Source organism: Macaca fascicularis, chromosome X, assembly GCF_037993035.2.
Source record: "Macaca fascicularis isolate 582-1 chromosome X, T2T-MFA8v1.1".
NCBI lineage: Eukaryota > Metazoa > Chordata > Mammalia > Primates > Cercopithecidae > Macaca > Macaca fascicularis.
In genome coordinates, this window is record NC_088395.1 from 108,228,551 (window position 1) to 108,256,333 (window position 27,783).

Here is a 27,783-nt window from a genome sequence, read left to right on the forward strand (position 1 = left end):
TTGGTCAAATACCTGTCTGAATATTGCTGTGAAGTTGTATTGCATTGTATTTTTTTATTTAAATTTTTTTTTGAGATGGAGTCTCACTGTCGCCCAGGCTGGAGCACAGTAGTGTGATCTCGGCTCACTGCAACTCTGTCTCCCAGATTCAAATGATTCTCCTGCCTCAGCCTCCAGAGTAGCTGGAACTACAGGTGTGTGCCACCACGCCTGGCTAATTTGTGTAGTTTTATTAGAAACGAGATTTCGTCATGTTGGCCAGGCTGGTCTTGAACTCCTGACCTCAAGTGATCCACCTGTCTCGGCCTCCCAAAGTGCTAGGATTACAGGTGTGAGTCACTGTGCCTGGCTTTGAAGTTAAATTTTAGATGAGATTATAATTTAAATCAGTAGACGTTGAGTAAAGGAAATTCTCCATAATGTGACTGGACATCATTCAATCAATTGAAGGCCTTAAGAGGAAATAAACGGAGGTCCTCCAAGGAAGAGTGAGTTCTGCCTCCAGACTACAACATCAACTTTCTTTCTCTAGCCTAATTGCTCTGGTTAGGATTTCCAGTACTATGTCAAAAAGATATTGGGGTGAGCATGCTTGAGTTGTTCATGATCTTAGAGGACAAACTTTCAACTTTTATCCTTGAGTATGTTAGGTGTAGGATTGTCATATGTGACCTTTGTTATATTGAAGTAATTCCTTCTATACCTGATTTGTTGAGAGCTTTTATCATTGAAGAATGCAAAATTTTGTCAAATGCTTTTTCTGCACCTATTGAGATGATATGTGGTTTCTGTCTTTCATTTTGTTAATGTGGTGTATTACATTGATTGATTTGTGTATGTTAAATCATCTTTGCAACCTTGGGATAAATCTCATTTGGTCATGATGAATGATCTTTTCAATGCTCTTTCATAAATCCTGTAAGGTTTCTTCATTTCTTATCATTTAAAGAGATTATTTCTCTTATGACTGTATATTTTCAAATAACTTGTCTTCAAGTTCACAGATTTATTCTTTTCCTTAATCAATTCCAGTGTTAATGCTCACCATTGCATTTTTCATTTCATTCATTGTATTTTTCCAGCTCTGGAATCTGTTTGTTTTTTTTTTTTAATAATTTCATTATTTTTGTTAAATTTATTGTTTTGGTTGTTTAGTGTTTTCCTGAATTTGTTGAATTGTTTCTTTGTAATTTCTTGAAATACTGAGCTTCCTTAAAACAATTATTTTGAATTCTTTGTCAGGCAGTTCATAAACTCCTATTTCTTTTTTTAAAATTTTTATTTTATTATTATTATTATACTTTAAGTTCTAGGGTACATGTGCATAATGTGCAGATTTGTTACATATATATACTTGTGCCATGTTGGTGTGCTGCACCCATCAACTCGTCAGCACCCATCAACTCGTCCTTTACATAAGGTATAACTCCCAATGCAATCCCTCCCCACTTCCCCCTCCCCATGATAGGCCCCGGTGTGTAATGTTCCCCTTCCCGAGTCCAAGTGATCTCATTGTTCATTTCCCACCTATGAGTGATAACATGTGGTGTTTGGTTTTCTGTTCTTGCGATGGTTTGTTGAGAATGATGGTTTCCAGCTGCATCCATGTCCCTACAAAGGACACGAACTCATCCTTTTTTATGGCTGCATAGTATTCCATGGTGTATATGTGCCACATTTTCTTAATCCAGTCTGTCACTGATGGACATTTGGGTTGATTCCAAGTCTTTGCTATTGTGAATAGTGCCGCAATAAACATATGTGTGCATGTGTCTTTATAGCAGCATGATTTATAATCCTTTGGGTATATACCCAGTAATGGGATGGCTGGGTCATATGGTACATCTAGTTCTAGATCCTTGAGGAATCGCCATACTGTTTTCCATAATGGTTGAACTAGTTTACAATCCCACCAACAGTGTAAAAGTGTTCCTATTTCTCCACATCCTCTCCAGCACCTGTTGTTTCCTGACTTTTTAATGATCGCCATTCTAACTGGTGTGAGATGGTATCTCATTGTGGTTTTGATTTGCATTTCTCTGATGGCCAGTGATGATGAGCATTTTTTCACATGTCTGTTGGCTGTATGCATGTCTTCTTTTGAGAAATGTCTGTTCATATCCCTTGCCCACTTTTTGATGGGGTTATTTGTTTTTTTCTTGTAAATTTGTTTGAGTTCTTTGTAGGTTCTGTATAGCCCTTTGTCAGATGAGTAGATGTCAAAAATTTTCTCCCATTCTGTAGGTTGCCTGTTCACTCTGATGGTAGTTTTTTTTTTTTTTTTTGCTGTGCAGAAGCTCTTTAGTTTAATTAGATCCCATTTGTCAATTTTGGCTTTTGTTGCCGTTGCTTTTGGTGCATAAACTCCTATTTCTTTAAGTTCAGTTACTAGTGCTTTTTCTTGGTGTCAAGATTACTCTTGATCCTTGTGACTATGTGTTGGTGTCTGTGCATTTAAAGAAATAGGGAGTCATTCCAGTCTTTGGAGACTGGCTTTGTCTGGTAAAGCTCTTCACCAGTCTGCCTGTTCAGAGATTCTAAGCAGACTTGCTGGTGGAGTCACTAGGCAGGCTGGCCTGCATGAACCCATGGGGTTGGGTCTGGAGCCTAGATCCACTGGCTTGGACCTGTTTATCGTGTCCTTTGGAGTGGGCATGAAACCTGTATCCATGCAGCCTGAAGCTTGGGTTCAGAGAGGCTCACCTCATGCTCTGGCAGTTCTGGAGCTTGTTTCTGCAGAGGTGAGCCTAAGTTCTGGGTCCACTGGGACTGGTCTTCAGGAGTGGTCTTGGATTATTAGTCTGATGGGACCTAACTGGCACCAGGGTCTACTGGGGTATAGTCACAGGGCCTGGCATTGGGCAGATCTGGAGCCTGTGTCTCCCAGTGTCAGCCTACTGTCTGAGGCCAGGGGTGCTGACTTGGTCTTGGGGCAGGCCTGAAGCCTTGGGCTATGTGGGCCAATCTGGTTCTGGGCTGCCCTAGATCCTGAAGGACAGAAAGTTTGGCTTGATGACTAAGACTGCAGGGGCTGGCCTGATGGCTGGGTGGACCTGAAGCCTGGAACTGTAGGGGCCAGCCCAGTGCTGGGGGTGGCCTGGGACACAGGGCCACTTGGGCTGGTATGGCCCTGGGGAAGGAATGGAGATTGAGTCTGTGGGGGCTGGCCTTGAGCGGGGCCAACCCCAAAGCCCAGGGCTTCTGAGGCTGAACTGGAGCTGGGGCTAGTCCAAAGTTTAGGGCTACTGCGTTTGGCCTGGTGGTGGGGCAGCCTAAAGACCAAATCTGTCAGGCAGGCCTGGAGATGGGCTGTGGGTGCCTGCCTGGTGCTGAGTTTTACTAGAGAAGGCCCAGTGTTGAGGCCCAAATGAAGAGTATCTGTCTCCATGCTGTGCTACCTGGGGGTTAGGAAACAGGTGGCATGAATAATTGAAAACTATCATTGCTACCCACTTTAGTGCATTTTTTATTTCAGTGCTATACCAAGGTGCTATAATCTCTCACCTGGTTTCCTTATTGCTTGTGAAAGTATTTTCACATTTGGGTAGTTGGATAGAAAAAGCTTATTCTGCCATCCTGATGACATTTATTAGGGTGTCTTTTTAAAAAATACTATTACTGATTAAATCTGTTTTTTTGTTATAGGCCTATTTTCTATAAAAAGTAGATTTTCCTTTTTGTCGTTATTTATTTATTTATTTATTTTAGCTTTGCTGCTTAAGAAGAAAACATATTTAAAAAAATAACCTTGGATTGGGAGGAGTCTTTACAGGCAAAACACAAAATTCAGAAGCTAAAAAGAAAATGTTGCTGGGCATGGTGGCTCATGCCTGTAATCCCAGCACTTTGGAGGCCGAGGTGGGCGGATCACGAGGTCAGGAGTTTGAGACAAGCCTGGCCAATATGGTGAAACTCCGTCTCTACTGAAAAATACAAAAATTGGCCCAGCATCGTGGCACATGCCTGTGGTCTCAGCTACTCGGGAGGCTGAGGCAGGAGAATCGCTGGAACCCTGTAGGCGGAGGTTGCAGTGAGCCGAGATCGTGCCACTGCACTCCAGCCTGGGCGACAGAGCGAGACTCCATCTCAAAAAAGAAAAAAAAAAGAAAAGAAAAAAGAACATGTTATTAGGCTGCATAGTAAGCAAAAAAATCTATATAAAACTTCTTTTTCAAGTTTTAATTTAGATTTTAGGGTACATGTGCAGGTTTGTTATAAAGGTATATTGTGTGATGCTCAGGTTTGGGATATGATTGAACCTATCACCCAGGTAGTGAGTATAATACCCAATAGATAGTTTTTCAACCCTTCTCCTCTCCCTACTTCTCCCCTCTTTCAGTCTGTGGAGTTTATTGTTCCCATCTTTATGTCCATGTGTATCCAAAGATTAGCTACCACTTATAAGTAAAAACATGTGGCATTTGGTTTTCTGGTTCTGTGTTAGTTTGCTTAGGATAATGGCCTCCAGCTGCAACCATGTTACTGCAAAGAATATTATTTCATTATTTTTCATGGCTGTTTGGTATTCTATGGTATTTACATGCCACATTTTATTTATCCATTTCACTGTTGATGGGCACCTGGGTTGATTCCATGTCTTTGTTGTTGCGAATAGTGCTGTGATGAACATATAAATGCATGTGTCTTTTTGGTAAGATGATTTATTTTCTTTTGGGTATATACCCAAAGGATTGGGATTGCTGGGTTGAATGGTAGTTCTATTTTTAGCTCTTTGAGAAATCTCCAAACTGCTTTCTAGAATGGCTGAACTAATTTACAATCCCATCAACATCATATAAGCACTCTCTTTTCTCCACAGCCGTGCCAACATCTGTTATTTTTTGACTTTTCAATGATAGCCATTCTGATTGGTGGGTGTGAGATGGTATCTCATTGTAGTTTTAATTTGCGTTTCTTTGATGATTAGTGATGATGAGCATTTTTCATATGTTTACTGGCTACTTGTATGTCTTCTTTTGAGAAGTGTCTGTTCATGTCCTTGGTCCGCTTTTTAATTTTTTTTTTCTTAATGATTTAAATTCCTTATAGATTATGGATATTAGACCTTTGTCAGAAGCATAGTTTGCAAATATTTTCTCCCAATCTGAAGATTGTTTATTCTGTTGATAGTTTTTCTCACTCTACAGAAGCTCCTTAGTTTAATTAGGTCCTCCTTGTCAATTTTTGTTTTTGTTGTAATTGCTTTTGAGGACTTAGCCATGAATTCTTTGCCAAGGTTGATGTCAAGAAGGGCATTTCTTAGATTTTCTCCTAGGATTTTTATAGTTGGAGGCCTTACATTTAAGTCCGTAATTCATCTTGAGTTAATTTTTTATATGGCGGTAGGTAGTGATCAAATTTCATTCTTCTGCATATGGCTAGCCAGCTATCTCAACATTATTTATTGAAAAGGGAGTCCTTTCTCCATTGCTTACTTTTGTTGACTTTGTCAAAGATCGGATGGCTGTAGGTGTGCAGCTTTGTTTCTGGGTTCTCTATTCTGTCCCATTAGTCTATGTGTCTATTTGTGTACCAATACTATGCTGTTTGCTTACTGGAGCATCGTAGTATAGTTTGAAGTTAGGTAATGTGATACCTTTGGCTTTATTCTTTTTGCTTAGAATTGTTTTTGGCTATTTGGGCTCTTTTCTGGTTCTATATGAAATTTAGAATAGTTTTTTTAAAATTCTGTGAAAAAATGACTTAGTTTCATAGGAATACCATTGAATTTATAGATTGTTTTAGGCAGTATGACCATTTTAACGATATTTATTGTTCCAATTCATGAATGTGGAATGTTTCCTCATTTGTTTGTGTCATTTCTGATTTCTTTTGGCAGTCTTTTGTAGTTCTCCTTGTAGAGATCTTTCATCTCCTTGATTAGATGTATCCCTAGGTATTTTCTTTTTTGTGGTTATTGAAAATTGTAATGCATTCTTGCTTTGGTTCTTAGCTCGAATGTTGTTGTTGCATAGAAAAGTTACTGAGTTTTAAACATTGATTTTGTATCCTGAAACTTTACTGAAGTCATTTTTTCAGTTCTAGGAGTTTTTTGGCAGAGTCTTTAGGGTGTTCTAGGTATATGATCATATCATTAGTGAAGAGTTTCACTTCTTTTTTTTTTCCCTATTTGGATGTCTTTTATTTATTTTCCTTGCCTGATTGTTCTTCTAGAACTTCTAGTACTATGTTAAATAGGAATGGTGAGAGTGGACATCCTTGTCTTGTTTGAGTTCTCAAGGTGAGTGCTTTCAACTTTTGCCCACTCAATATGATGTTGGCTGTGGGTTTGTCATAAATGGCCTTTATTATTTTGAGGTATGTTCCTTTGATGCCTAGTTTGTTGAGGGCTTGTATCATAAAATGATGTTGGATTTTACTGAAAACTTTTCCCACATTTATTAAGATGATCATATGGTTTTTGTTTTTAATTATCTTTATGTGGTGAATCACATTTATTGATTTGTGTATGTTGAACAAACCTTATACCCCAGGAATTGAGCCTACTTAATCCTGATTAATTTTCTTTTTGATGTGTTGCTAGATTCAGTTTTCTAGTATTTTGCTGAGGATTTTTGCATCTATGTTCATCAGGGATATTGGCCTGTTGTTTTCTTTTTCCATTCTGTCTTTGCCAGCTTTTGGTACCAGGATGATACTGGCTTTGTATAATGAGTTATGGAGGAATCCTTCCTCCTTGATTTTCTTTTTTTTTTTTTTTTTTTTTTTGAGACCGAGTCTCGCGCTGTCACCCAGGCTGGAGTGCAGTGGCCGGATCTCAGCTCACTGCAAGCTCCGCCTCCCAGGTTCACGCCATTCTCCTGCCTCAGCCTCCCGAGTAGCTGGGACTACAGGCGCCCGCCACCTCGCCCGGCTAGTTTTTTGTATTTTTTTTTTAGTAGAGACGGGGTTTCACCGTGTTAACCAGGATGGTCTTGATCTCCCGACCTCGTGATCCGCCCGTCTCGGCCTCCCAAAGTGCTGGGATTACAGGCTTGAGCCACCGCGCCCGGCCCCTCCTTGATTTTCAGGAATAGTTTTAGCAGGATTTGTACTAGTTCTTCCTTGTACATCTGATAGAATATGGCTGTGAATCCATGTGGTCCAGGACTTTTTTGGCTGTAGTTTTTTTTTTTTTTTTTAATGACTGATTCAATTTCAGAACTCATTATTGATGTGTTCAAGGTTTCAATTTCTTCCTGGTTCAAATTTAATAGGCTGTGTTTCCAGGAATGTATCCATTTCCCCTAGATTTTCTAGTTTCTGCACATAGAGGTTTTCATAATAGTCTTTGAGGATTTTTTGTTTTTTTGGCGGGATTGGTTTTAATGTCATTTCTGATTATGTTTATTTAGTTCTTCTCTTTTTTCTCTGTTAATGTAGCTAGCAGTCTATCAATCTTGTTTAATCCTTTCAAAAAACTTTTGATTTCATTGATATTTTGTATGGATTTTTGGATCTCAATTTCATTCAGTTCTGCTTGGATTTTAGTTATTTCTTTTCTTCTGCTAGCTCTGGGGTTGGTTTGTTCTTGTTTTTCTAGTTCCTCTAGGAGGGATGTTAGAATGTTAATTTGATATTGTTTCTGGCTTTTTGATGTAGATATTTAGTGTTATAAGCTTTTCTCTTAACACTGCTTTTGCCATATTCCCAATATTTTGGTATGTTGTGTCTCTGTTTTTATTAATTTTAAATAAACTTTAGATTTTTGCCTTAATTTTCTTGTTTACCCAAAAGTCATTCAAGAGCAAGTTGTTTACTTTCCATGTAATTATGTGGTTTCGAGACATCTTCTAGTATTGATTTCTATTTTTATTTCAATGTATGATTTTTATTTTTTTGAATTTATTAAGACTTGCTTTATGGTGGAGCAGGTGGTCGATCGTAAAGTATGTTTTGTGTGCAGATGAGAAGAATGTATATCTGGTGATTGTTGGGTGGAGTATTCTGTGGATGTCTATCAAATATACTTGGTCAAGTGTCGAATTTCAGTCCAGGATTTCATTGTTAGTTTTCTGGCTTGATCTGCCTAACACTGCCAGTGGGGTATTGAAGTCCTCCCCATTATTGTGTGACAGCCTGTATTTTTGTTGGTCTGGAATTATTTGTTTTACGAATCTGGGTGTGTCAATGTTGGATGCACATAGATTCGGGATAGTTAAGTCTTCTTGTTGAATTGAACCCTTTATCATTATGTAATGCCCTTTTTGGTCCTTTTTGACTGCTGTTGATTTAATGTCTGTTTTATCTAATTTTATTATTGTTTTGTATCATCAATAATTGTTTACATCTGCATAAATATTTATTTTTCCTTTGCACTTCTTTTCTTCCTATTTTCTAGGAAGATAAATTTTTATTCAGCCTGAAGAACAACCTTTAGGATTTCTTCTTGCATGAGTTTGCTAGCGATAATTTTTTCTTTTTGTTTTTTACCTTAGAATGTCTTTATTTCATATTCATTGTTGATATTGCCTATGGGCATATAAATCTAAGTTGGCAGTAATTTTCTTTCACCTCTTTAAATATATCCTTCCATTGTATGGATTCCATTTTTTCCTGTTTGAGAAGTCATCTCTCAAAGAAGAGAAGTCCAATTGTTGCTCTTCGGAAGGTAATCTGAATTTTTTTGTTTTATGGCTGATTTTAACGTACACTCTTTGTTTTTGGTTTTTAGCAGTTTTTCTACAATGTGCGTGAGTGTGATTTTAAAAATGCATCTTGATTGAGGTTTGAAGGGTTTCTTGAATCTGTGACTTTACGTTTTAGACAGTTCAGAAAATTCTCAACCATTATTTCTTTAAGTATTACATCTGCCTGATTCATTCTCTCAAGTCTTCCTAAGTTTCAAAAACACATATTTGTTAAACCTTCTCTCTGTATTCTCTTACTCACTTTTAAATTTTCATCCTTTTGTAATTCTGTGATTAATTCTGGATAGTTTCTTCTAATCTACCTTTCTGTTCAATAATTTTCTCTTCATCTATGTGTACTCTGCTGTTAAATCCATTCATTTAGTTATTAATTTAGATTATTCTATTTTTTCAGTTTTAGCATTTTCGTTTTATGTTTTTTATAGTTTTCATTATCTGCAGAAATTCTCGATATTTTTATTTCCTTAGGCAAAGTAAGTATATTTATTTTAACTCTATGTTGGATAAGTCTAATATCTGAGGCCCCAGTGGGTCTTTTTCTATAGTCTGTCATTTCTGATGACTTTTGTTAATTTTGTCTTATCTTCTTTTTTACTTGGTTGTGTGCTAGATATTGTATTTTGCAAAATTGTATTTTGCAATATTGTAAGTTGCAAAACTTCGGAAATAATTTGAGGCTGATATTATCTCTCTCTAAAGAGGATTTGTATTTGTGTCTGCTAGGCACCTGGGAGCATTAGCACTTTGGAAGTATGTTCCATGATTGAAATTATTCAAAGTTGAACTGAAGTACTTGTGAGAGTGTCTACCTTTAGTTTACCCTGACTCTGAGGCGCAGCTCTTTCAGTGTCACAACCCAGGGACATTCACGTTCACCAGGCACAATTCTTGGCAAGATTTCAGTTCCAATCTCTGCTTCCCTAGCCTCTAGAGGCTATCTAAACTTCTGCATAGCCTCTCAACAGTTCCCTTAACAACTGCATATGCTCCATTGGAAAAGGTGGCCCTGACATTAGGCTCAACTTGCCCCACTCACTCCTATTCTGAACCAGTTATTCTTCACTATCTTGTTAGTCCTCCAATGCCTTCAGAAAAACTTTAAAAAATATGTTTTGTCTAGCTTCCCTAGATGATCAGGAGGATTGGTTTCATTAACTCATCTTTCATTCATCTTGTTTTTTGTAAATTTTATTTTAAGTTTACGTGTGCAAGTGCAGATTTGTTACATAGGTAAACTTGTGCTATGGGGGTTTGTTGTATAGATTACTTCATCACCCAGGTATTAATCCCAAAACCAGTTAGTTATTTTTCCTGATCCTCTCCTTCCTCTGACCCTCCACCTTCCGAATGGCCCCAGTATGTTGTTCCTCCATGTGTCCATGGGTTCTCATCATTTAGCTCCCACTTATAAGTGAGAACATGCAGTATTTGGTTATACCACGTTTTCTTTATTCAGTCTACCATTGATAGGCATTTAGGTTGACTCCATGTCTTTGCTATTGTGAATAGTGCAGCAATAAACTATTGCATGCATGTGTCTTTATAGTAGATTGATTTATATTCCTTTGGGTAAATATCCAGTAACAGAATTGCTGGTATTTTTGTCTTCAGGTCTTTGAGAAATCACCACACTGTTTTCCACAATGGCTGAACTAATTTACACTCCCACCAACAGTGTATAAGTGTTCGTTTTTCTCCACAACATTGCCAGTATCTGTTATTTTTTGACTTTTTAATAACAGCCATTCTGACTGGTGTGAGATGGCATCTCATTGTGGTTTTAATTTGCATTTCTCTAATGATCAGTGATGTTGAGGTTTTTTTCATATGCTTGTTGTCTTCATGTATGTCTTCTTTTAAGAAGTGTCTGTTCATGCCCTTTGCCCACTTTTTACAGGGTTATTTTGTTGTTGTTGTTGTTGTTGTAAATTTGTTTAAGTTCCTCGTAGCCTCTGTTTATTAGAACTTTGTCAGATGGATAGATTACAAAAATTTTCTCCCATCCTGTAGGTTGTCTGTTTACTCTGTTGATAGTTTCTTTTCCTGTGCAGAAGCTCTTTAGTTTAATTAGATCCCATTTGTCAATTTTTGCTTTTGTTGTCATTGCTTTTGGCGTCTTTGTCATGAAATCTCTGCCCGTGCCTATGTCCTGAATGGTATTGCCTAGGTTGTATTTCAGGATTTTTAGTAGTTTTGAGTCTTACATTTAAGTCTTTAATGCATCCTGCATTAACTTTTGTATATGGTGTAAAGAAGGGATCCAATTTCAATCTTCTGCATATGGCTAGCCAGTTATTCCAACATCACTTATCAGATAGGGAATCCTTTCTTCATTGCTTGTCAGGTTTGTCAAGATCAGATGGTTGTAGGTGTGTAGTCTTATTTATGGGTTCTCTACTCTATTCCATTGGTCTATGTGTCTGTTTTTGTACCAGCACCATGCTGTTTTGGTTACTATAGCCTTGTAGTATAGTTTGAAGTCAGGTAGCGTGATGCCTGTAGCTTTGTTCTTTTTGCTTAGGATTGCCTTGACTATTCAGGTTTTTGGTTCCGTATGAATTTTTAAATAGTTTTCTCTAGTTCTGTGAAGAATGTCAATGGTAGTTTAACAGGAATAGCATTGAATCTATAAATTGCTTTGGGCAGTGTGGCCATTTTAACAATATTGATTTTTCCTATTCATGAGCATGGAATGTTTTCCACTTGTTTGTGTCATCTCTGATTTCTTTGAGCAGTGGTTTGTAGTTCTCCATTCTCCTTGTAGAGATCTTTTACCTTCCTAGTTAGTTGTATTCCTGGGTATTTTATTCTTTTCATGGCAATTGTGAATGGGAGTTCATTCGTGATTTGGCTGTTGGTTTGACTGCTGTTGGTGTATACGAATGCTATTGATTTTTGCACATTGATTTTCTATCCTAAAATTTTGCTGAAGTTGTTTATCAGATCAAGGAGATTTTGGGCTGAAGCTATAGGGTTTTCTAGATATAGAATCATGTCATCCACAAACAGGGATAGTTTGACTTCCTCTCTTCCTATTTGTGTGTCCTTTATTTCTTTCCCTTGCCTGGTTGCTCTGGCCGGGGCTTTCAATACTATGTTGAATAGGAGTGGCGAGAGAGGGCATCCTGGTCTTGTGCCAGTTTTCAAGGGGAACGCTTCCAGCTTTTGTCCATTAAGTATGATGTTGGCTATAGGTTTGTCATAGATGGCTCTAATTATTTTGAGGTATGTTCCTTCAATACCTAGTTTATTGAGAGTTTTTAACATGAATGGATGTTGGATTTTATAGAAAGGCTTTTCTGCTTGTATTGAGATAATCATTTGTTTCTTGTCTTTAGTTCTATTTATGTGATACATCACATTTATTAATTTGTGTATATTGAACCCACATTACATCCCAGGAATAAAGCGTACTTGATTGTGGTGGGTAAGCTTTTTGATGTGCTGCTGGATTCAGTTTGCCAGTATTTTGTTGAGGAGTTTTGATTCAATGTTTATCAAGGATATCGGCGGGAATATCCAAAAAGAAAAAAATGCAAAAGTGTGTTTTTGTGTGTGTGTGTGTGTGTCTGCCAGGTTTCAGCATCAGGATGATGGTGGCCTCCCAGAATGAATTAGGGAGAAGTCTCTCCTCCTTAATTTTTGGAATAGTTTTAGTAGGAATGGCACTAGCTCTTCTTTGTACCTACTGTAGAATTCAGCTGTGAATCCATCTGGTCCTGGATTTTTTGGTGTGGTAGACTCATTACTGATCTGTTTAGGGATTCAATTTCTTCCTGGTTCAGTCTTGGAAAGGTGTATGTGTCAGAAATGTTTCCATTTCTTCCATATTTTCTAGTTTATGTGCATAGAGGTGTTCATAATATTCTCTGACAATTATTTGTATTTCTGTGGGGTCAATGGTAATATCTTCTTTGTTGTTTCTGATTATGTTTATTTGAATCGTCTCTCTTTTCTTCTTTATTAGTCTAGCTAGCAGTCTATGTATTTTATTATGTTTTTTTTTTTTAAAAAAAACAGCTCCTGGATTTGTTGATCTTTTGAATGTTTTGTGTGTGTGTGTTTGTGTGTGTGTGTGTGTGTGTGTGTGTGTGTGTGTCTCTATGTCCTTCAGTTCAGCTCTGATTTTGGTTATTTCTTGTCTTTTGCTGGGTTTGGGATTTGTTTGCTCTTGGTTCTCTAGTTCTTTTAGTTGTTAAGTTAGGTTGTTAATTTGAGATCTTCCTATCTTTTTGATGTGGGCATTTAGTGCTATAAATTTCCTTCTTAACACTGCCTTAGCTGTGTCCCAGAGATTCTGGCACATTGTCTTTTTGTTCTCATTAGTTTCAAAGAACTTCTTGATTTCTGCCTTAATTTCATGATTTACCCAAAAGTCACTCAAGAGCAGGTTATTCAATTTCCATGTAATCATATAGTTTTGAATGAATTTCTTAGTCTTGATTTCTAATTTGATTGTGCTGTGGTCCAAGAGGCTGTTTGTTACAATTTCAGTTCTTTTGCATTTGTTGAGGAGTGTTTTACTTAAAACTATGTGATCAATCTTAGAGTAAGTGCCATGTGGTGATGAGAAAAATGTATATTTTATTGTTTCTGGGTAGAGCATTCTGTAGATATCTATCAGGTCCATTTGATCTGGTGCTGAGTTCAGGTGCTGAATATCTTTGTTAATTTTCTTTTTTTTTTTTTTTTTTTTTTTTTTTTTTTTTTTTAATTTATTTATTATTATTATACTTTAAGTTGTAGGGTACATGTGCATAACGTGCAGGTTTGTTACATATGTATACTTGTGCCATGTTGCTGTGCTGCACCCATCAACTCGTCATTTACATCAGGTATAACTCCCAATGCAATCCCTCCCCCCTCCCCCCTCCCCATGATAGGCCCCGGTGTGTGATGTTCCCCTTCCTGAGTCCGAATGATCTCATTGTTCAGTTCCCACCTATGAGTGAGAACATGCGGTGTTTGGTTTTCTGTTCTTGTGATAGTTTGCTAAGAATGATGGATTCCAGCTGCATCCAAGTCCCTACAAAGGACTCAAACTCATCCTTTTTTATGGCTGCATAGTATTCCATGGTGTATATGTGCCACATTTTCTTAATCCAATCTGTCACTGATGGACATTTGGGTTGATTCCAAGTCTTTGCTATTGTGAATAGTGCTGCAATAAACATACGTGTGCATGTGTCTTTATAGCAGCATAATTTATAATCCTTTGGGTATATACCCAGTAATGGGATGGCTGGGTCATATGGTACATCTAGTTCTAGATCCTTGAGGAATCGCCATACTGTTTTCCATAATGGTTGGACTAGTTTACAATCCCACCAACAGTGTAAAAGTGTTCCTATTTCTCCACATCCTCTCCAGCACCTGTTGTTTCCTGACTTTTTAATGATTGCCATTCTAACTGGTGTGAGATGGTATCTCATGGTGGTTTTGATTTGCATTTCTCTGATGGCCAGTGATGATGAGCATTTTTTCATGTGTCTGTTGGCTGTATGAATGTCTTCTTTTGAGAAATGTCTGTTCATGTCCTTTGCCCACTTTTTGATGGGGTTGTTTGTTTTTTTCTTGTAAATTTGTTTGAGTTCTTTGTAGGTTCTGGATATTAGCCCTTTGTCAGATGAGTAGATTGCAAAAATTTTCTCCCATTCTGTAGGTTGCCTGTTCACTCTGATGGTAGTGTCTTTTGCTGTGCAGAAGCTCTTTAGTTTAATGAGATCCCATTTGTCAATTTTGGCTTTTGCTGCCATTGCTTTTGGTGTTTTAGACATGAAATCTTTGCCCATGCCTATGTCCTGAATGGTACTACCTAGGTTTTCCTCTAGGATTTTTATGGTATTAGGTCTAACATTTAAGTCTCTAATCCATCTTGAATTAATTTTCGTATAAGGAGTAAGGAAAGGATCCAGTTTCAGCTTTCTACTTATGGCTAGCCAATTTTCCCAGCACCATTTATTAAATAGGGAATCCTTTCCCCATTTCTTGTTTCTCTCAGGTTTGTCAAAGATCAAATGGCTGTAGATGTGTGGTATTATTTCTGAGGACTCTGTTCTGTTCCATTGGTCTATATCTCTGTTTTGGTACCAGTACCATGCTGTTTTGGTTACTGTAGCCTTGTAGTATAGTTTGAAGTCAGGTAGCGTGATGCCTCCAGCTTTGTTCTTTTGACTTAGGATTGTCTTGGAGATGCGGGCTCTTTTTTGGTTCCATATGAACTTTAAAGCAGTTTTTTCCAATTCTGTGAAGAAACTCATTGGTAGCTTGATGGGGATGGCATTGAATCTATAAATTACCTTGGGCAGTATGGCCATTTTCACAATATTGATTCTTCCTATCCATGAGCATGGTATGTTCTTCCATTTGTTTGTGTCCTCTTTTATTTCACTGAGCAGTGGTTTGTAGTTCTCCTTGAAGAGGTCCTTTACATCCCTTGTAAGTTGGATTCCTAGGTATTTGATTCTCTTTGAAGCAATTGTGAATGGAAGTTCATTCCTGATTTGGCTCTCTGTTTGTCTGTTACTGGTGTATAAGAATGCTTGTGATTTTTGCACATTAATTTTGTATCCTGAGACTTTGCTGAAGTTGCTTATCAGCTTAAGGAGATTTTGGGCTGAGACAATGGGGTTTTCTAAATATACAATCATGTCATCTGCAAACAGGGACAATTTGACTTCTTCTTTTCCTAACTGAATACCCTTGATTTCTTTCTCTTGCCTGATTGCCCTAGCCAGAACTTCCAACACTATGTTGAATAGGAGTGGTGAGAGAGGGCATCCCTGTCTTGTGCCAGTTTTCAAAGGGAATTTTTCCAGTTTTTGCCCATTCAGTATGATATTGGCTGTGGGTTTGTCATAAATAGCTCTTATTATTTTGAGGTACGTTCCATCAATACCGAATTTATTGAGCGTTTTTAGCATGAAGGGCTGTTGAATTTTGTCAAAAGCCTTTTCTGCATCAATTGAGATAATCATGTGGTTCTTGTCTTTGGTTCTGTTTATATGCTGGATTATGTTTATTGATTTGCGAATGTTGAACCAGCCTTGCATCCCAGGGATGAAGCCCACTTGATCATGGTGGATAAGCTTTTTGATGTGTTGCTGAATCCGGTTTGCCAGTATTTTATTGAGGATTTTTGCATCGATGTTCATCAGGGATATTGGTCTAAAATTCTCTTTTTTTGTTGTGTCTCTGCCAGGCTTTGGTATCAGGATGATGTTGGCCTCATAAAATGAGTTAGGGAGGATTCCCTCTTTTTCTATTGATTGGAATAGTTTCAGAAGGAATGGTACCAACTCCTCTTTGTACCTCTGGTAGAATTCAGCTGTGAATCCATCTGGTCCTGGACTTTTTTTGGTTGGTAGGCTATTAATTGTTGCCTCAATTTCAGAGCCTGCTATTGGTCTATTCAGGGATTCAACTTCTTCCTGGTTTAGTCTTGGAAGAGTGTAAGTGTCCAGGAAATTATCCATTTCTTCTAGATTTTCCAGTTTATTTGCGTAGAGGTGTTTATAGTATTCTCTGATGGTAGTTTGTATTTCTGTGGGGTCGGTGGTGATATCCCCTTGATCATTTTTAATTGCATCGATTTGATTCTTCTCTCTTTTCTTCTTTATTAGTCTGGCTAGTGGTCTGTCAATTTTGTTGATCTTTTCAAAAAACCAACTCCTGGATTCATTGATTTTTTGGAGAGTTTTTTGTGTTTCTATCTCCTTCAGTTCTGCTCTGATCTTAGTTATTTCTTGCCTTCTGCTAGCTTTCGAATGTGTTTGCTCTTGCTTCTCTAGTTCTTTTAATTGCGATGTTAGAGTGTCAATTTTACATCTTTCCAGCTTTCTCTTGTGGGCATTTAGTGCTATAAATTTCCCTCTACACACTGCTTTAAATGTGTCCCAGAGATTCTGGTATGTTGTATCTTTGTTCTCATTGGTTTCAAAGAACATCTTTATTTCTGCCTTCATTTCGTTATGTACCCAGTAGTCATTCAGGAGCAGGTTGTTCAGTTTCCATGTAGTTGAGCGGTTTTGATTGAGTTTCTTAGTCCTGAGTTCTAGTTTGATTGCACTGTGGTCTGAGAGACAGTTTGTTATAATTTCTGTTCTTGTACATTTGCTGAGGAGTGCTTTACTTCCAATTATGTGGTCAATTTTGGAGTAAGTATGATGTGGTGCTGAGAAGAATGTATATTCTGTTGATTTGGGGTGGAGAGTTCTATAGATGTCTATTAGGTCTGCTTGCTGCAGAGATGAGTTCAATTCCTGGATATCCTTGTTAACTTTCTGTCTCGTTGATCTGTCTAATGTTGACAGTGGAGTGTTGAAGTCTCCCATTATTATTGTATGGGAGTCTAAGTCTCTTTGTAAGTCTCTAAGGACTTGCTTTATGAATCTGGGTGCTCCTGTATTGGGTGCATATATATTTAGGATAGTTAGCTCTTCCTGTTGAATTGATCCCTTTACCATTATGTAATGGCCTTCTTTGTCTCTTTTGATCTTTGATGGTTGAAAGTCTGTTTTATCAGAGACTAGTATTGCAACCCCTGCTTTTTTTTGTTCTCCATTTGCTTGGTAAATCTTCCTCCATCCCTTTATTTTGAGCCTATGTATGTCTCTGCGTGTGAGATGGGTCTCCTGAATACAGCAGACTGATGGGTCTTGACTCTTTATCCAGTTTGCCAGTCTGTGTCTTTTAATTGGAGCATTTAGTCCATTTACATTTAAGGTTAAGATTGTTATGTGTGAACTTGATCCTGCCATTATGATATTAACTGGTTATTTTGCTCATTAGTTGATGCAGTTTCTTCCTAGCCTCGATGGTCTTTACATTTTGGCATGTTTTTGCAATGGCTGGTACCGGTTGTTCCTTTCCATGTTTAGTGCTTCCTTCAGGATCTCTTGTAAGGCAGGCCTAGTGGTGACAAAATCTCTAAGCATTTGCTTATCTGTAAAGGATTTTATTTCTCCTTCACTTATGAAACTTAGTTTGGCTGGATATGAAATTCTGGGTTTAAAATTCTTTTCTTTAAGAATGTTGAATATTGGCCCCCACTCTCTTCTGGCTTGTAGAGTTTCTGCTGAGAGATCTGCTGTTAGTCTGATGGGCTTCCCTTTGTGGGTAACCCGACCTTTCTCTCTGGCTGCCCTTAAGATTTTTTCCTTCATTTCAACTTTGGTGAATCTGGCAATTATATGTCTTGGAGTTGCTCTTCTCGAGGAGTATCTTTGTGGCGTTCTCTGTATTTCCTGGATTTGAATGTTGGCCTGCCCTACTAGGTTGGGGAAGTTCTCCTGGATGATATCCTGAAGAGTGTTTTCCAACTTGGTTCCATTTTCCCCCTCACTTTCAGGCACCCCAATCAGACGTAGATTTGGTCTTTTTACATAATCCCATACTTCTTGCAGGCTTTGTTCGTTTCTTTTTCTTCTTTTTTCTTTTGGTTTCTCTTCTCGCTTCATTTCATTCATTTGATCCTCAATCGCTGATACTCTTTCTTCCAGTTGATCGAGTCGGTTACTGAAGCTTGTGCATTTGTCACGTATTTCTCGTGTCATGGTTTTCATCTCTTTCATTTCGTTTAGGACCTTCTCTGCATTAATTACTCTAGCCATCAATTCTTCCACTTTTTTTTCAAGATTTTTAGTTTCTTTGCGCTGGGTACGTAATTCCTCCTTTAGCTCTGAGAAATTTGATGGACTGAAGCCTTCTTCTCTCATCTCGTCAAAGTCATTCTCTGTCCAGCTTTGATCCGTTGCTGGCGATGAGCTGCGCTCCTTTGCCGGGGGAGATGCGCTCTTATTTTTTGAATTTCCAGCTTTTCTGCCCTGCTTTTTCCCCATCTTTGTGGTTTTATCTGCCTCTGGTCTTTGATGATGGTGATGTACTGATGGGGTTTTGGTGTAGGTGTCCTTCCTGTTTGATAGTTTTCCTTCTAACAGTCAGGACCCTCAGCTGTAGGTCTGTTGGAGATTGCTTGAGGTCCACTCCAGACCCTGTTTGCCTGGGTATCAGCAGCAGAGGCTGCAGAAGATAGAATATTTCTGAACAGCGAGTGTACCTGTCTGATTCTTGCTTTGGAAGCTTCCTCTCAGGGGTGTACTCCTCCCTGTGAGGTGTGGGGTGTCAGACTGCCCCTAGTGGGGGATGTCTCCCAGTTAGGCTACTCAGGGGTCAGGGACCCGCTTGAGCAGGGAGTCTGTCCCTTCTCAGATCTCAACCTCCGTGTTGGGAGATCCACTGCTCTCTTCAAAGCTGTCAGACAGAGTCGTTTGCGTCTGTACAGAGGTGTCTGTGTGTCTTAGTTTACTGTGCCCTGTCCCCAGAGGTGGAGTCTACAGAGACCGGCAGGTTTCCTTGAGCTGCTGTGAGCTCCACCCAGTTCGAGCTTCCCAGCAGCTTTGTTTACCTACTTAAGCCTCAGCAATGGCGGGCGCCCCTCCCCCAGCCTCGCTGCTGCCTTGCCGGTAGATCACAGACTGCTGCGCTAGCAACGAGGGAGGCTCCGTGGGTGTGGGACCCTCCCGGCCAGGTGTGGGATATGATCTCCTGGTGTGCCTGTTTCCTAAAGCGCAGTATTGGGGTGGGAGTTACCCGATTTTCCAGGTGTTGTGTGTCTCAGTTCCCCTGGCTAGGAAAAGGGACTCCCTTCCCCCTTGCGCTTCCCAGGTGAGGCAATGCCTCGCCCTGCTTCAGCTCTCGCTGGTCGGGCTGCAGCAGCTGACCAGCTCCGATCGTCTGGCACTCCCCAGTGAGATGAACCCAGTACCTCAGTTGAAAATGCAGAAATCACCGGTCTTCTGTGTCGCTGGCGCTGGGAGTTGGAGACTGGAGCTGCTCCTATTCGGCCATCTTGCTCCGCCCCCTTCCTCTTTGTTAATTTTCTGTCCCAATGATCTAATATTGTCAGTGGGGTGTTAGAATCTCCCATTATTATTGTGTGGGAGTCTAAGTCTCTTTGAAGTTCTCTAAGAACTTGCTTTATGAATCTGAGTGCTCCAGTGTTGGATGCATATATATTTATGTTAGTTAGATCCTCTTGTTGACTTCAACCTTGTACCATTATGTATTGCCCTTCTTTGTCTTTTTTTTTAACCTTTGTTGGTTTAAAATCTGTTTTGTCAGAAACTAGAATTGAAACCCCTGCCTTTTTCTGTTTTCCATTTGCTTAGTATATTTTCCTCCATTCCTTTATTTTGAGCTTATGAGTGCCATTACATGTGAGATGGGACTCTTGAAGACAGCATACCGTTGGGTCTTGCTTTTTTATCCAGCTCGCCACTCTGTGCCTTTCAAGTGGGGCATTCAGCCCATTTCCATTCAAAGTTAGTAGTGATATGTATGGATTTGATCCTGTCATTGTGCTATTATATGGTTATTTTGCAGACTTATTTATGTGGTTGCTTTATAGTGTCACTAGTCTGTGTGCTTCATTGTGTTTTTGTAGTCACTAGTAACAGTCTTTCCTTTCCATATTTAATACTTCCTTCAGGAGCTCTTGTAAGGCAGGTCTGGTTGTAACAAATTTCCTCAGCATTTGCTTGTCTGAAAAGGATCTTATTTCTCCTTTGCTTATGAAGCTTAGTTTGGATGGATGTTAAATTTTGGGTTGGAATTTCTTTTCTTTAAGAATGCTAATTATTGGCCCCCAATCTCTTCTGGCTTGTAGAGTTTTGGCTGAGAGGTCTGCTGTTAATATGATGTGCTTCTCTTTGTAGGTGACCTGGCCTTTCTCACTTGTTGCCTTTAACTTTTTTTCTTTCATTTCAACCTTGGAGAATCAGATGATTATGTGTCTTGCAGATGATCTTCTCATGGAGTATCTTACTGGGGTTCTGTGCATTTCCTGAATTTGAATTTTGGCCTTTCTAGCTAGGTTGAGGATGTTCTCATGGATGATATCCTGAAATGTCTTTTCCAAGTTGGTTCTATTCTCCCTATCTCTTTCAGGCACACCAATCAGTTGCAGATTCAGTCTCTTTACATAATCCCACATTTCTCAGAGGTTTTGTTAATTTGTTTTCATTCTTTTTTTCCCTCTATTCTTGTCTGCCTGTCTTATTTCTGCAAGGCAGTCTTCAAGCTCTGAGATTCTTTCCTCTGCTTGATCTATTCTGCTGTTAATACTTGTGATTGGATTATGAAATTCTTGTAGTATGTTTTTCAGCACTACCAAGTTGATTATGTTCTTTCCTATATTGCCTATATATGTTTTTTTATTCTGTCAAGTTCTGGTTTTTTTTTTTGTTTTGTTTTGTTTTTTGATGAAGTTTCACTCTTGTTGCCCAGGCTGGAGGGCAATGGTGAAATCTCAGCTCATTGCAACCTCCACCTCCCAGGTTCAAGAGATTCTCCTGCCTCAGCCTCCCAAGTAGCTGGAATTACAGGCATGTGCCACCATGCCCAGCTAATTTTTGGTATTTAGTAGAGACAGGGTTTCACCATGTTGGTCAGGCTAGTTACGAACTCCTGACCTCAGGTGATCCACCTGCCTCTGCCTGCCAAAGTGCTGGGATTACAGGCGTGAGCCACAGTGTCTGGCCCATTTTTTATTTTTTGAGACAGTGTCTTGCTCTGTTGCCAAGGCTGGAGTGCAGTGGCATGGTCTCAGCTCACTGCAACCTCCACCTCCTGGATTCAAGCAATTCTCCTGCCTCAGCCTCTTGAATAGCTGGGACTACAGGTGCACACCACCATGCCCAGCTAATTTTTGTGTTTTTAGTAGAGACAGGGTTTTGCTATGTTGGCCAGGCTGGTCTTAACTCCTGACCTCAAGTCATCCACCTGTCTTGGCCTCCCAAAGTGCTGAGATCACAGGCATGAGCCACTGCACCCAGTCATCTCCTGCAATGTTCTACCATGATTTTTAGCTTCCTTGCATTGGGTTATGACACACACTTTTAGCTCAGCGAACTTCATTCCTATCCATATTCTGAATTCTACTTCTGTCATTTCAGCCATCTCAGCCTCAACCTGTTTCCTCACCCTTGCTGGATAGGTGATGTGGTCATTTGGAGGAAAGAAGGCATGCTAGCTTTTTGAGTTTTCGGCCTTCTTGCATTGATTACTTCTTGTCTTTGTGGGCTTATCTGCCTTCAGTCTTTTAGATTTCTGACTTTTGGATTTTTTTCTTTTAACAGTCTGGCCACTTTTCTGTAGGCCTGCTGCAGTATGCTGGGGGCCCACTCCAGTCCCTATTCACCTCAGATTTTCCAGTACCTGAAGCTGTCACCAGTGAAGGTTGTGAAACAGCAAAAGTGGAAGCCTGCTCCTATATCAGAGAGCTCCATCCTAGGGAGGTACAGACCTGTTGCTGGCCCAAATGCACCTGTGGGAGGTGACTGGTGACCCTGGATGGGAGGTCCCTTCCATTCAGGAGGAACAGGATTGGGGACCTGCTTAAAAATGTAGTCTGGCCATGTTTTTGTTGAGTAGCTGTGCTGGGCTAGGGGCACACTTTAGCCCCTGGTCATCTCTGAAGGCTGAAGGCTGGAATGGCTGAGTCACCTGAACAGCAAAGATGGTGGCCTTCCTTTTGTCCTGGAAGCTCTGTCCCAGGGAGGCCTGAAACCTCTGTCAGAGAACACTGGTGGGGGTAGCTGAAGACCCTGGTTGGGTGGCTCTACCTGGTGATAAAGAGCAAGTTTGGGGACTGACTTAAGAAAGCAGTCTGGCCATGTTTTCGGAGGCTGCTGTGCTGTGCTGGTGTACCACTTCTGCCCCTGGTAGCCTCAGACACACCAAAGCTTGAAGACTAGAACTGCTGAGATGTCCAACAACAAAGATGGTGGCCCACTCCTCCCTTTGGGAGTTTTGTCCCAGGGAGTTTTCAAATCTTTGTTGGCCAGAGAACACCAGCAGGGGTTGCTGAAGGCCCAGTTGGGAGGTCCCCCACCATTGAGGAGGAACGGATTGGGGGAAGGAAACAGTCTGGCCATGTTTTGGTAGAGCAGCTGTGCTGTGCTGGGGGATCCCTTCTGCCCCTGGTCAGTTTGGACTCTCCAAAGCCCACAGGCTGGAATGGCTAAGTCACCCAAACAACAAAGATGGAGGCATGCCCTTCCCCGTGGGTGCTCCATCCCAGGTAGGCGCCACACTGCTACTGGTGACTGGCTGGAATTCCAAGCCAGTGGGTTTTATCCTGTGAAGTGCCATGGACATGGAACCTGCAGACCTTCCCTGCTCAGCCCCCTGGTTTCAGCCTCTTTCCTAGGGGTAGTAGGAGTTCTAATCTCCTACTTTGCTGGAGTTGCAGTTACTTTTGCTGGGAAGCCCAGAGCCAGAGTATTTAAAGCTCCCTGGTCTCCACATGTGTCTGAATGGCTGCTCTTTCAAGACTCTGCATAGCTCTGTGTGTCAGACTGAAGGCCTTGGTGGAGTGGGTTCATGAGGGGATCTTCTGACCCAAGGGTTGCAAAGATCAGTGGGAGAGGCATGGGTTTCCGGGGCTGTACATTTACTCACTGCTTTCCTAGGAGGGGGAGCTTCCCTTGGCTTCGTGTCGCTCCTGGGTGGGCCATCATCCCACTTTGCTTTTCTTGACCTTTGTGGGTCAAGTTGTTTCCTTGATTAGTCTCAATGCAAGTACCTGGATATTTCAGTTGAAGGTGCTATGTTTACTCACCCCTTCCATTCCTCTCGATGAGAACCATCCACCCTAGCTGCTTCTAATTGGCCATCTTGGCCACTCCACCTTTCATTTGTCTAACTCACTATTGAGATCTTTAAGTAAACTTTTGTTGAAGTATACTGTATATACAGAAAAGCGCACAAGTGATCAGCTCAGTACATTATCACAAAGGGAGCAAGAAATAAACATGAACCACACACTGGAAGCTCGCTCTAAGCCCCCATCTACTCACTAATGCATCCCAAGGGTAACCACTATTCTGACTTGTAAAAATATAGATCGTTTTGAATTTTAAAAAAACTTTAGGTAAGCAGAATCATACAGTATATATTATTTTGTGTCTATTTTTTTGCTAACATTGTCTGTGAGAATAATCCATACTGTTGCATGTAGAGTATTCATTGCCATTTATGTATGTACTGTATTTTATGCATCCATTCTGTTGATGATAGATATTTAGATTGTTTCCAACTTGGGACTATTATGAATAGTGCTGCTATGAGCATTCTTATACATGTCGTTTGGTAAATATATGCATGCATTTCTCTTGGGTGTAATGTCATAAATTGTGCATATTTTTACTCTGAAAACAAAATTAGGGGGTAGAGCCTGGAGTATAGTGAACTCAGCAAGGCAAATGCTATCTTATGGGGCTCTGTTGGGAAAACTAGGTGGTCTTGTCCAAGAGACAGCTCTGTTAATTTCCATGTCCCACTGACCTTAACACTTGACATTTCAGCTAGAGTGGGTATTGCCTTAAATACTATTCTCTGAAATAACCAGTGGTGTCATTCTAGCAAGTATCACTCCAGAAAACTCCTTATACATAAAAAGGTGTAAAAGTATTTTTAAAAGGTCATTATTTCCAAGAAGAGTGAGCAGAGGCAAGAAAAATATAATTAAAAATATTTAGTTCTCCATTCTTGTTTTATGAAATCTGCTTTTTCATGGATCTAAGCAAGATGATAGATATTAGTTGCTGAGGGGAGGGGAAGTAAAGAGATGGGCTATTGCCCAGTATTCTAGGATGAAGATAAAGAAGTATAAATACAAAGAGACAGTTGCTCCAGGAGAAGATAAGAAAGTATCAGAATAAGTTTTGTCTCTGGAAATCAGAGAAAAACAAATTCCCACAAAAAGGTAATGCATTTTCTTTTGGATTCCAGGATTGGCGAAGAAAAAAATGAGTGACAGGTCTGGTGTGCTGGGGGGAAGAGAGAGAGGGAGGCACACTCTTGCATCACTACTGGTGACAACCATGGCTCATTAGTGACATATATCTCAGGTGACCAAGATCTGTGGTAAAGTCAAGTCTTTTTGATCCAGCCATCAGCTCTCTGCTGTTGACCTCAGAGAGGCATCTTTGTAGATGAGTGAAGAAAGAAGAAACTGCTCTGGTTATGTGCAGGTTGGTGTGAGAATGAGGATTGCCTAGGAAGTCTTAGGGTCAGGATTGGGACAGAGTCATCTTCCCCTATACTCTCGCCCCACCCACCAGCTTATTTTAGTTCTCTAAATGGTGCATAGGATCCGGGGGAGAGTTGGTGTTGGGGACCTGAGAGTGAGAGATGAGAAATGTTTGACAGATAGAGTCCAGAATCAGTAAAAGGTAGGAACTGTGGCCTATCACCCAGTGCTGTGTTCGCCGACCCTACTGATAGATACTGGTTTGTTTGTCTGTCTGTAGGGGGCAGTGCAACCCAAGAAAAAGGAAGAAGAAAATTACAGGTTATTTGGTAGAGACTGAAGCAAGAGTGTATTCCTTCAAGGAAATGTGGAGCCAGAACCAGTCACAAGAGGGTGGTACACACAAGTGCTAAACTGGAACTTGCCCTTCTACTCCTGTCTTGTTTTCAGAAAACCCTTAATCCCAATCCTTTATGGCTCTGGGAAAGCAGTGTCAAAATCTATAGGGCAGAAAGGGGAGTGAGGTGAGGTAGAGCAGGAAAGTGGGCATTCATGGGAGAAGGGCAAGGGATAAAGTGGCAGGAAGCCAGGGTGGGGAAGATGGGTGTGCCTGAGACCTAAATGGGAGACTTTGGAAGGTTACATTCCTCACTCTGGAGTGGATGCACCTGAAACTTACATGTGAGTGCATTTGCCAATCTCTATTCTCTTTTCTCTGTCTAGCTGTAGACAATAATCTAAGTAAGGGAGGAAAGAAATTGCCCCACACAGTGTGATATGCTGGAGATAAGGGGTAGAAACGAGGTGTCTGAGGCAGACTACAGAGTCCAGAGGCAATTTAGCTTCTCCCTCTCACAGCCTTTGTTCTTTTCTCCTCTTACATTGGTGCTGGAAAAAGATAAATGCTGCACCTCTGAGCTTGAGGGAGGTAAAACCCCAGAGGAGGAATATTTGAAAATTAAGACCTTAAATCCGGAAATAGAGATACTGATATCCTTGTAACCTGTGCATTGACATGTCTCTTTGGGGAGACTCATCTAAAAGCTCCATGTGTTTGCATGGCTGCTAGGTCCATGTTGGATGGCAATTAGATTGAGTGTGTCCAGGAAAAGATTGTGTAACAATCTCCTTCCTAAAATGCCACAACTAGATCACCTTTTAAAGAGTGAGGCCCATCTGTGACTTGCATTAGATGTGGGATATACACTGACTGACGAATATGTGAAAGATGATATGGAAATCTGGTCTAGAAGTTGACACACTGTTCATCCACTTATCAGAAGAAGGCACATCCAAACAAGAAAAGATGAAAATTGCGGGGGAGCTGCAGACAGTGGGGAAGAAAGGTAAGGTCCATGATCTGCAGTCAAGAGTTGAGGATGAGCCAAGCCCTGGGGATTAGTCTGACAAAATCATGGGCAGTAAGAACTCACAGCCTCTCCAAAAGCAAACCATACAAATAAAAATGAATCACCTATTCCCCAATGAAAATTTTTAAAATGCTGGATATGCTCAAAACTTTAAAAAAGGTAGTTGTGTTCTGGACCTCTCCAAGTGTCTTTTCATTCAGGGAAAACTGTTGTTTGCTGAGCCCAAGGATGCGGGCTTTCCATTTAGCCAGGATATCAATAGCCATTTGGCCAGTCTCTCAATGGTTAGAAACACGGGCCCCACACCAGACCCCACTGTTAGAGAGGCTTTGTGCGCCACGGATAACTTAAATGCCAGCATTGAAAGTGAGGGCCAGATTAAGATGTACATCAATGAAGTGTGTCAGGAGACTGTGTCACATTGCTGCAACTCATTTCTGCAGCAGGCCGGATTAAATTTGTTAATAAGCATGACAGTTATTAATAACATGCTTGCCAAGTCCGTTTCAGACTTGAAGTTTCCTTTGATATCAGAGGGAAGTGGATGTGCTAAGGTTCAGGTTTTGAAACCACTGATGGGTTTGTCTGAAAAGCCAGTCTTGGCGGGGGAGTTAGTCGGTGCCCAGATGCTCTTCTCATTCATGTCCCTCTTTATCAGAAAAGGAAACAGAGAGATTCTCCTGGAAACCCCTGCCCCATAAACGGCCCTCTGGAACACAATGGGACGGAATCCACCCACAACGCGCTTGGTTTGCAGATGTCAAAGAATCTGCAGAGGGTGCTACTGAAGATCCAGCCTTAGCCAATCACCACCTCATTGGGTGAAAGTTCCAGGGCTCAATCCAGGACCACACTCTTATTGGCCAGGCAGGGGCTCCCACAGAGCTTTGAGTAACTTGTTGGTTGTGCAGTCTGCAGGCAATGTTGGCACTGTAAATTCCTCCCTTGCAGCCTCCTTCATGTGGTGAGGGGATCACTTCAGCTGCCTGCTGTGGACAAAGAACATCAAATTACAGCTATTGTTGCCTGTGGTGGTCTCCCTGTCCAAGCAGAACCGCTTTGCAGAGACCAGACGCATATCGCAGCTTGAGCTGAAAATGCATTTGTTGCAGCTTAGGTTGAATTATTTTTCGTTTACTCTTTCTTCTACACGCGCCTGATGGATAGTGAACCTATTCATCAAAAAAGTGCACTGCTCTTCTGTCTATTGTACCGACTTAACCTCTTCCACCCAAGTCCGCATCTGTGTGTATCATCAATAAAGTTGTGTGCTTTGATTGGCAGAAAAGAGTCATGGTCCTTGTCCTTGAGTTTACAGTCTGCACTGAGAGAAGGACAAAAAAAGCACGATAAACGCCAGCTGACTGGGACTTCTGTTCCCTGACAAATGCCGGCTTATCGGTGCTCACAGGAGGCAGGGATAGAGAGGGGCTGCAGTGCTCAGAATAAACTTCAAGAAGGGGCTGGGGGCGGGGGTGGGAGGAAGGGAGGGGCACAGCGGGGGAGTTCGTGGAATTAGGATGGAATGTTGAGAGGACTGAAAGAGACAACACCCGTGGAGCAGGCAGCACCGTGCCCGGCACAGAGAAATCCCTTCTTAATGTCTTTTCCTTGACTGCCAGCCTGGAAAGAAAGGTCAGTAACCCTGGCCTTTTCGTTTGTCTGCGCATCCCGACGTGGGGATGGGGACCGGGGTGGAGCAGGTGGGGGAGCTCTACCACGCATCGGG

At 40.7% G+C, this 27,783-nt stretch overlaps 1 protein-coding gene across 1 annotated transcript; it reads left to right on the top strand.

Moving 5' to 3' along the window:
• Window positions 1-2,588: 2,588 nt before the first annotated feature.
• Window positions 2,589-27,342, top strand: LOC102132402 (protein ARMCX6-like). Its single transcript, XM_065537912.2, has 4 exons — window positions 2,589-2,741; window positions 21,788-21,946; window positions 25,913-26,030; window positions 26,190-27,342. Exons 1-4 carry the CDS (start codon window positions 2,589-2,591, stop codon window positions 26,753-26,755), a joined length of 996 nt encoding a protein of 331 aa, XP_065393984.2. The 3' UTR covers window positions 26,756-27,342.
• The last annotated feature ends 441 nt before the right edge of the window (window positions 27,343-27,783 follow it).